Source organism: Loxodonta africana, chromosome 3, assembly GCF_030014295.1.
Source record: "Loxodonta africana isolate mLoxAfr1 chromosome 3, mLoxAfr1.hap2, whole genome shotgun sequence".
NCBI lineage: Eukaryota > Metazoa > Chordata > Mammalia > Proboscidea > Elephantidae > Loxodonta > Loxodonta africana.
This window is the reverse complement of record NC_087344.1, coordinates 193,311,391-193,322,533: the sequence shown is the minus strand read 5'-3', so window position 1 is coordinate 193,322,533 and position 11,143 is coordinate 193,311,391. Positions and strand designations below refer to the sequence as shown.

General features: G+C 38.0%; 1 protein-coding gene across 1 annotated transcript; it reads left to right on the top strand.

Moving 5' to 3' along the window:
- Positions 1 to 341: 341 nt before the first annotated feature.
- LOC100658129 (olfactory receptor 6K2-like) lies at positions 342 to 1,692 on the top strand. The gene has a single exon (XM_010594860.3). It carries the CDS (start codon positions 593 to 595, stop codon positions 1,556 to 1,558), a length of 966 nt encoding a protein of 321 aa, XP_010593162.1. The 5' UTR covers positions 342 to 592; the 3' UTR covers positions 1,559 to 1,692.
- The last annotated feature ends 9,451 nt before the right edge of the window (positions 1,693 to 11,143 follow it).

Sequence of the window (11,143 nt, the reverse complement as noted above, 5' to 3'; positions counted from 1 at the left end):
AGGCAGAAAGGGTAGAATTCACTAGTGATGGCTTTGTCTTTAAAATATTCAATAAAATCATATGCCAAGGATCAGATGAAGAACTGGGAAAATTCAAGAAAAAAATTTGAAACAGTTATGGGAAGATTGTTAGGGAATCAATGACACATGAATATGCAGAAAAAAAAAACCTTAATCATTTGTTATCCTTTCAGCTCTTTGTTTACTTTCATATTTTTCTGAATGCAGTGGTTTTAAAATACGGCCCCTTGACAGCAAGATCAGTACACCTGGGAATTTGTTAGAAACGCAAATTCTTGAACCCTTCCCTAGACCTACTGAACTAGAAACTCTGAAGATGGGGCCCAGAAATTTGTGTTTTTAGAAATGGAGGATTGATCTAAAATATTAGACGTGCTTTTTGCCTGAATGTTTTTCATGTGACAATTTTGGAATATGGACTATTTCTTGCCTCCTTTTTCTTCCTCTTCATTCCCAATACAGAGATCTATCCAGAGACTGAAATTTGTTAAGTGCATTTACCTCTGACCAGTGGTAGATACCTCATAGAAGTCTTGAGTCTACAGGGAGTTGAAATCCTCATATCCAGGAGATGGACAGACCTAATCAGACCACTGCTTGGGAGTTTATCTTCTCAGTTTTCCCTTATTCCTGGGGAGATTCTGTCCTCTGCTTTGTACCACTGCTCATCATCTATACTTTCATTGTTGTTGGAAACCTGGTCATCATCACAGTAGTCCAGCTGAATACTCACTTGCGCACACCCATGTACTTATTTATTAGTGCCCTTTCTTTCTTGGAGATTTGGTATACCACAGCCACCATCCCAAAGATGCTCTCTAGTCTGCTTAGTGAGAGGAAGAGTATTTCCTTAAATGGCTGTCTGCTGCAGATGTATTTCTTCCATTCCACAGGCATCAGTGAAGTTTGTCTATTGACAGCTATGGCCTTTGACCGCTACCTGGCCATCTGCAGCCCTCTTCATTACCCCACCATCATGACCCCCAAGTTATGTGCCCAACTGACTTTAAGTTGCTGTGTTTGTGGCTTTATTACACCCTTCCCTGAGATTGCCTGGATCTCCACGCTGCCATTTTGTGGCACTAATCACCTTGAGCATATCTTTTGTGACTTCCTCCCAGTGCTACGCCTGGCCTGTACAGACACACAAGCCATTGTCATGATTCAGGTAGTGGACATCGTCCATGCAGTGCAGATTATTACAGCTGTGATACTCATTGTCCTGTCCTATGTTGGTATTGTGGCTGTGATTCTGCGTATTCGTTCAGCCGAAGGTCGTCACAAGGCATTTTCCACATGTGTCTCCCACCTCACTGTCTTTTTGCTGTTCTTTGTCAGTGTGGCTCTCATGTATCTACGCTTCTCTGCCACCTACTCTTTATTCTGGGATACAGCCATTGCTCTAGCCTTCGCAGTTTTGTCCCCCTTCTTTAACCCTATCATCTATAGCCTGAGGAATAAAGAAATAAAAGAAGCTATAAAGAAGCACATGGGTCAAGCTAAAACCTTTTTTCATAAGACGAGGAATCTCAAATAAGATCTTATAGTGAAAAGTTTATACAGTTCCCGGCTCCTTTTCATCTTCAACAGCTCTGTTTTTTTCCCATCAGCCTTTTACTGAAACTGGTCTCCCAATGGTCACCAATAAACAAAATCCACTGATTGCTCAATTCAATAACCTCCTTTCAATCCTTATTCATTTTGACATCTTTTTGGATCTGATTTTGTTAAACATTCTGCCATCCCACTTTATTTAGGTAAATTCATTTTGTTGAAATAATCTGGGTTAATATTCGCTTTAATTTAAAAATAATCAAAGCCTTTTTTTGTAAGACATGGTACTTAAAAAATTATCTTCTTAAGACTAAGCTCTCCTGTGGTGCCTCAAGAATGGTTCTATTTTCTAAATTGGGTATTCATGTGTTGATCAGTAATTAATCTAACAGTTCCTAAAATTAACCAGTTTTTAATGATAAAACTTAAACTTTGTTTTCGCTGTGATTAAATACATTGCATATATTAGGTAATAAATAATAAAATACCTGATGAGTGAATACATCACTACCACTACGCTGCATTCTGATTGTTTCAGCTCACTGATAAACTCTACTGGACTCAACTCTTCACTTTTCATGCTCTCTCCTCCCTTGGCTTTCATGCTCTTAGCCTATCTTTTTTCTTCTGCCTTTTGTCAAGATCTGTTTCTTTTGTGGAGTTCTAATGCCTGCTTCATAAAGAAGGATTTTTTTTTTCAGGGCTCATGCCCCTGCTGGGATGGGATAAATCTTATCACTGTGCCAATGTAGGTGGATTTTTACTCTTTCTTTGCTCATCAACACAAGTCCTAGAATTGTCGGCCTAATTTCCCCACTCCTGTACCACAGCACCTCCTGCACAGTAACCCCTAAAGCTTAAAATTAAAAATTGGTTGGAAAGATGTAAGTAAAAGGAAAGGTTTTATAAAAAGAGGCTAATAGTTTTTAATAAAGAGCTAGAATGGAGAAGAGAAGGAAAATGACAGAAAAAATCATAGGTTGTGGTTTGAGTAGTTTTGGTCAAAGAAAGGCTTCCGAGAATACTTGGTAAAAGAATTTGAGCCTCCACAATCTGTGTAAAATTGTATGTTTTCTGAGACTTGAAGAGCCTTTACTATATATTTACCTTTAAATATTTCCCTAAATTTAATTTAAGGAGAGTTCTTAGAACAAACCAAGCACAAACAATGGACCTCTTACATAAAATGTCTAAATCCCCAATTGGATCCACAGTCAACACCCATGGAAGCAGCAGGCAAGAAATCAAGCGACTTATTGCATTGGGCAAATCTGTTGCAAAAGCCATGGTCTTTTCAATCGTCTCATATGCATGTGAAAGTTGGACAATAAATAAGGGAAGACAAAGTATCTCTGTCTTTGAATTATGGTGATGGTAAAGAATATTGGATATACCATGGATTACCAGAAGAATGAACAAATCCCTCTTGGACAAAATACAGCCAGAATGCTCTTTAGAAGCAAGGATGGGGGAGAATTCTTCTCACATACTTTGTACACGTTATCAGGAAGGACAAGTCCCTGGAGAAGGATATCAAGCTTGGTAAAGCAGAGAGTGAGTGAAAAAGAGGAAGACCCTTAATGATATGGATTGACATAGTGCCTGCAACAATAGGCTCGAACGTAGCAACGATTGTGAGAATCGCAAAGGAATGGGCAGTGTTTTGTTCTGTTGTATATACGATCACTATGAGTTGGAACCAAGTCAAGGATGTCTAACAGCAATGGAAACATGAAGGAAGAGTGAAAAAGAGATGCAAGAAACATTGCTGGGTTTAAATAGCCTATCTTCTTTAATGCCCTTCAAAAGACATAAGGAATGAAATTACTGATTATTTTTACTACACTTTCCTAAGGGCAATATTGTTACAGAATTTATACACATAAATCTCCAGAATTGGAAAGGGACACACCATTTTTTTCTGCTCTCTCCCTTTTTTCATTTTATACTGTGTAATTCTTTCCCAGATATCAAACGACCTAAAAATGTAACTAAAACTACTTCTCTTTCCCACTCTACCTTACTTCAAGCTGCTCCTTCAAACTGCTCTCTCCACTGCAGGCAGAGCTATTTTTTGAAACTTAGATCTGGTCATTATACTAAGAAAAAAACCAAACCCAGTGCCATTGAGTCAATTCTGACTCATAGCTACCCTATAGGACAGAGTAGAACTGCCCCCATAGAGTTTCCAAGGAGCACCTGGCAGATTCGAAGTGCTGACCCTTTGGTTAGCAGCCTCAGCACTTAACCACTACACCACCAGAGTTTCCAGTCATCATACCATCCTGGTTTAAAACTTCCTATGAGTAAACCATCCCTCACTACAAATCATGAATATAAAGTAATTTTACTAGGTATACAGCTGAGTCTCCATATCCAAGGATTTCTTATTTGAGAAATCCATTTGCTAAAACGAAAACTCCCAGAGCACTCTAGTGGATATTCACATACATGTGTATGCACAAAGTGTCAAGGGCTCCCCAGCTGCAGTTGAACAAGGCTGGTTTGGTATTTGTTAATTCAGCATTCCGACTCCAGAGGTCTTCATAGACCAAAACTACCATGAATAATGAATACTCTGATGCATTTAATCATATTTTTGTTATATTACTAAAATAGCAATATATTTACAATTGTAGCATTTGTTGATAAAAACAGTATTATAATTACCATTTATTGAGCACTTACCATATTTAAGACATTGTACTAAATGTCTTCTGTATGCTACTTTCTGCAACCCTATGTAATAGGTGGCTTAGTGGTTAAGAGCTCAGCTGCTAAACAAAGGTTGGCGGTTAGAATATGCCATCTGCTCCTTGGAAACCCTATGGGGCAGTTCTACTCTTCCCTATAGGGTACCCATGAGTCGGGAATCGATTTGATAGTAACTTTTTTTTTTTTAATGCAATAGCTGTTACTATCCTTCCTGCTTTATAAGGGAAGGAACTGTGGCTTCTAGGAGTTCAATGATTTGTCTAAGGACATACATTTAGTAAGAAACCTAGCAGTGATTTGAGTCGAGGCCTATCTTACTTCAAAAGCCTTATTCTTTCATAATCACTATGCTACATTTCCTAACACTGTGGCCATTTTCCTGAGGAAAAAGAGACATAGGAAAGATATTCTCAACAACTAAGAACCACAGACAACCTTCAAGAAAAACACTGAACTTATTGTTAGTATGATTGACATACTTTTATTTATTTCTTCAAGGAAAAATTTCAAATTATTTACCATGTGTAAGTAAATTTCCTGATATCTTGAATTTCACAGTCTAGTAGGAACCAGAGCTTAAGAAAAGGAAGAAACTGGAATGGTCCTTTTATTTTTCCTCTTCCAGTAAGCAATCACTCTTTACTCCATCCACAGTAAAGGGAAAAGGAAAAAACAAACAGAATGCTAAAGATTAGTAAAGTCTTTCATAAGTGATAGGATAACATGAAATATTTTTATTAAAAATTGAAACGGGCTTAACATTTGCTCTTCCCCACCTTCTGCCTGATGGAGTTCAGCTACGTGAGTACTGTTTAAAGCATGAAACATGGTTAAAAAAAAAAAAAAAACTGTTCATATTTAGGAGGATATTATTAAGGTGATGGAGAATTACTCAGTAATTCTTTGCTCTTCATTGCTGTTGAAAATCTAATGATTTTTACTGTTTTGATATTGATTCCAGTCTCCCCACCCCATGAGTTCTTTAAACAGTGCCTTATCATTCCTAGAAATCTGCTACAACAAAGATGTTCTCCAAATTGATCGGTGAAAAGAAGTGCCACAGACTTTATCTTGAAAACATATTTTTTTCCCACTTACTTGAAATCTCAGAAAAGGCCACACTGATCACCAAGGCCATGTGTCATATCCTGGACAACGCTCATAACTCTACAATTCTAAATTGTGGCTGCTATTTCAGCGGTTTTTATCATACACCTCCCAGAAATTACATGGTTATCAACCAACATCTCATATTGTGGCCCAAACCCAATTGAAAGTATCTTCTGGGTCTTTGCTATAATCTTGAGTATGGACTGCATGTACAGTAGCAGTGTGTGATGGTCAAGGCTGAGAATGCCATTCAGACTGCAGGTCACTGTAACATCCTGCTAGTGGTGCTGATCTCCGTATCACAGTGATCCTTTCAGTTCACATTGCTGATAGCAGTGTTCTCTCACTGTGCTTCCCACCTTACCAAACTACTTATTATATTTTGGGGAGATTGCTGTAAGAAAAATTAGTAGCACATGCTTACAAAATACCTTTTGCTTTCTACCCACTCAGATCTTTCCCCTCAGTGCACACATGCTCAAGATAAGTGATCAGGTCATAGAAGACAAAAGGACATAATGATTAAGCACAACTTAATTTAGATTTCATCTTAGGGGAAGAAAGTGAAACCTGAGGTATAAAGACCTATGCAGGGCTAAGTAAAGGAAGCTGGCTTAGACATTGGAGAATCAAAGAAGATACAAAGATAAGACAGATTGTTCTGCCTCTCTTTGTCCTTCCTCTCTTATAACCTCTTTTTTCTTTTCCCCTTCTTCCTTTACATCTTCCCCTTTTGACTCTTTCCCTGTCTTTTCAAAGTCCTGACTGTACTATGACTTATGGAATTAGTGAGTAAAGTGAAGGCTAGCAAGTCAAATGCTTTCCCTAACTATTCTTATGGGAATAGATTGTTTTGTTTTGATGCTCCAAATCCCCAGACACCTTAGAAAAAACTCTCGGGGTTGGGGAGGGAATCGAGTCGTTTATAATCTCCAAGAAATCTGTGGTGCATGTTCTCATCCTCTTTACTAGAAGAAGGCAGAAGAGTGTGCTAGTCAGAGGTAAGTATGGAGCTAGATGTCAGAGAGTTGAAGGCAGTACCATGGACTGAGAAGGGAATATATTCCCTCAACTGTAGCTTCATTGACTATGAGATAGAACCTAGAACACTTTAAGTAGGTGAAAATAACTGGTTTTGGTCAAACATATCAAGGACAAAAAGGATGTATTTGTATTTGGTGGTTGAGCAAGATGTGGGGCGATGTGAACAAATACAACTTGCCCTTTCACTTTGTAGGTTGCACACAAAAGTCTGCTCCTCTTCACATGGGTATGAGAGTGTTAGCCTGGTTTTAACAAGAATTAATGCCTGTAAGAACCAACTTGATGGCACCTAACAAGAGCAAAAATGCCTATAGAGTGATTTTTCATTGTGCTGCCTTATTTAATCCTCATAACAAATGTGTTAGGTATTACCATATCCATTGTATGAACAAAAAAGGGTGGGGGGCGGCTAACTTGTCTAAGGTCACAGGGTCGGCTAATAATAGAACAAGTAACCAAAACAGGTCCAGTCTTCAAATTGAGTGTTTTCCTCATCAAAACAAATTACGGTAGTGCTGTCTCAGTATTACTGAGGATGTTAAGCTTAAAGTCTCCCCAGTAAACACATTTATATTGTTACCTATCCTTCTATTGTTGTTGTTAGGTGCCCTCAAGTCAATTTTGACTTATAGTGACCCTATGTACAACAAAATGAAACACTGCCTGATCCTGCACCATCCTCACAATCATTGTTATGCTTGAGCCCATTGTTGCAGCCAATTTGTCAATCCATCTAGTTGAGGGTCTTCCTATTTTTGGCTCACTCTCTACTTTACCAAGCATGATGTCCTTTTCCAGGGACTGGTTCCTGCTGATAACAAGTCCAAAGTATGTGAAACAAAGTCTCACCATCCTTACTTCTAAGGAGTGTTCTGGCTGTACTCCCCCCAAGACAGATTTGTTCCTTCTTCTGGTAGTCCATAAAAAACCAAGCCAAACCTGTTGCCGTCAAGTCAATTTTGACTCACAGCGACCCTATAGGACAGAGTAGAACTGCCATATAGGGTTTCCAGGAGTGCCTGGTGGATTGGAACTGCCTACCTTTTGGTTAGCAGCCATAGCTCCTAACCACTACGCCACCAGAGTTTTCTGGCAGTCTATGATATGTTCAATAGTCTTTGCCAACACCATAATTCCAAGGCATCAATTCTTAGGTCTTCCTTATCAATCGTCCAACTTTTGTATGCATATGATGTGATTGACAACACCGTGGTTTGGGTCAGGCACACACCCATCCTTCTAGGTAATAATAATAACAATAAATATTAATCATCATCATCATCATTATTCCCATCCTTCTAGGTAATAATAATGATGATGATGATTAGTTAACATTCATTGTCTCTATGTGCCATGCACATGGTGTTTTTACATCTGCTACTTTATTTAATGTCCACAATATAATGAGGTGAATGGTTTCATCATTTCTAGTTTGCAGATGAAAAACAGAGATAGAAAGCAGATGAATAACTTTCCCAAAAATGTAGTAGACTCAGGACATGAACTTCAATGACCAGTAACTTCTCTGAAATCTCACTGAACTTTATCTGTAACACTAATTGCTTTCTACCTTGAATTATCAGTCGTATACCTGACTTGAGACACAGTGGTTTTTGGATAATATCTCCGTTGTACCTCATTTCTAGCACTTGGCTCTGCAAATCAATAACCTAACAAATGACTGTTGAATTAATTCATGACTTATGATTTTCTGTATGGTTGTATCTATATAGAGTACAAATGGAAGGTAGTAAGTGTTGCCGCTCCAATTCTACCATTTTATTGTTCTTGTTTAACTGTTCTGCAGCTTGAATACCAGATTTTTAGAGACATGGCTATTCAAACAGGGTACCTGGACTCCCAGGAAAAAGGGAGTCATTGGTACTAACAGCTTTACGTTCAGTTACCTGAATGTATGTACTAACACTCCAAAACTTTATAGAAAGCTGAGGGCTTGGAAGCTATCTATATCTCTCTTAGATATTTTACTCTTAAGCCCAGAATTTCACCTTCTATCACCAATCTAACATATCCACATATTCATAAAATGATACCGCTATTACTTCTACTACTTTTCCACTATAATTTGAGAGCACAGTTTCCTAATTACAACTTTCCCATGAGCCAGAAAGATTTTGAAATAATTCTATATTGGGCACTAGAGAGCCCTGTTGGCATAGTGGTTAAAGTGATCAACTGCTAACCAAAAGGTTGGCAGTTCAATACCACCAGCGGCTCCACAGGAGAAAGATGTGGCAGTCGGCTTCCATAGAGATTTACAAGATTTACAGCCTTGGAAACCCTATGGGGTCACTATGAGTCAAAATCGACACAATGGCATTGGGTTTTGGGTTTTGGGCATTAGAGGAAATTGCTCTACACACAAGAGCAACTTCGAAGGAGTAGAAAGACATATTTCATACTATTTCTAAATTACAATTAAGTAAGTAATAAAATGTTTATTACATGTCTACAGTGTTCCAATCGGTGTTGTAGGCATTAGAGATACAAGTGTACAAAAAAGGCATACATCCTTGTCCTCATGAAGTTTACATATGAGTAGGTGGTATAATAACTTACATATAGTATAATTATATGTTCGGTAGTAAGAAATATTATGGAGAAAAAAATAAGAAGATACAGTTAGGGACTAGAAAGAATTTGGGCTGAGTGTGATTAATTTTAAGTATCATGAATAAGGAATGGTTTCCCTTAGCAGGTGATATGTGAATAATGATCCAAAGAAGTGAAGGAAAAGAGGTTGTCCATGAAGATATTCCCGTGAGGTATGTTCTAGGTAAGGGAATGCAAGTGCAAAGGCTGTGAGGTAGGAGCATTCCAGGTGTTGTGTGGATGGAGGGGCTAGGGTGGGTGTGGAGAAGTAGATGATAAAGTTAGAAAAATCATTGTGGTACCAGGTATTAAAAGGACTAAAAAGACTATTATTAAAGCTTTTGGCTTTCACTTAGAGTGAACTGGAAGCCAACAGGAGGGATTTCAGCAGAGAAGTAACATTATCTAATTTGTCTTTAAATGGATCTCTCTCAGTGTAGTGCTGATAGACTATAAAGGAGCAAGGGCATACAAGTTTGGGGGCTATGGGAAGAATCCAGGCAAGGGTTGATGGCTTGAACCAGGGTACAATGTGAATGTGGTGAAAAGTAATTGGATTTTGGATATGTTTTGAAAGTATAACAGAGGTTTTGCTTAATGATTTGAAATAGGATATGAGAAAGAGGAGACAAGATTGACTTCAAGGAATTTGGCCTAAAGAACTGGAAGAATGAAGTTTCTATTAACTGGGTTAAGGTATTTGTTTCATTTATGTATTTATTTACTCCCTACCATTTTCCGAAAAAGTATTGGTGATCAAGTAGTAAATCACTTTTCCGAACCCCCAATTTTATCTTTCTTTTTCTGTTATTTGCCGGCTCCACTAGGATATGCCCACACAGAATTTTTTTTTTTTTGCATTTTTTTTATTGTGCTTGAAGTGAGAGTTTATAATTCAAGCTGGTTTCTCATACAAAAATTTATACACACATTGTTATGTGACCCTAATTGCTTTCCCTATAATGTGACAGCACGCTCCTCCTTTCTACCCTGTGTTTCCCATGTCCATTTAGCCAGCTCCTTTCATTTTTTGCCTTTTCATCTCACCTCTGGACAGGAGTTGCCTAAAAAAAAAAAAAAATTTTTTTTTTTTTTTTTTATCTACTTGAGCTAAGAAACATTCTCTTCACAAGTATCATTTTATGTCTTACAGTCCAGTCTAATCGTTGTCTGACGGGTTGGCTTAGAGAATGGCTTCAGTTCTGGGCTAACAGAGATTCCAGGGGCCATGTTTTCTGGGATCCCTGTAGTCTCAGTCAGACCATTAAGTCTGGTCTTTTTACTAGAATTTCAGTTTTGCATCCCACTTTTCTCCTGCTCTGTCAGAGACTCTCCACAAAGAAGAATTTAATTTCTTACACCAATCTCCAGGCAAAAGGAAAGATGACAAACTTCTTGAATTTTCAGAATTCAGGCAGCAGTTGCCATGGTTGTGTGACCAGCCTGTTTAGGCATATACTACTTATCTCTCCACATTCCATACAATTCACTGCCATCAACATTTACTGAACACTTACTGGTGCAAAACATCAGGTTGAAATATATTATACACAGTAATTTGGGAAAACAGACATGATATTGTAATACAAGTCAAGATATAGGATTTGAAAAATCAATTGTCATGGGAGTAGCAAGGAGACAAAAATAAATAAATAAATAAATCGACTAGAAGCATTTGTGGGGAGGTACTATTTGAGCTGAGTCTTGATTTATTATTTTTCTGAGCAGGACAGAATCCAATACAGAAAGTAGAAGGAAAAAGGTGAAGAGTATACATTTCTTCTAAACAATAAAGAAGTGCAAGGAAGAAAAAAATCTACTAATAGTAAAAGTGTGTTCTTAGGTAGCAGAGGCAATTGACAATATAAATTCAATCTCATGGTGTGACTGGCTAGAAGAAATACAGTAATTTATATATTTAGAACCTTGGCTCTTTTTCAGTTATCCTTACATTTCAGCATATTGTACATTGCACAGTGCATACAACATATCAAAAACCAAACCCGTTGCCGACAAGTCAATCCTGACTGATAGCGACCCTATGGGCCAGAGTAGAATTGTCCCATAGACTTTCCAAGAAGCGCAT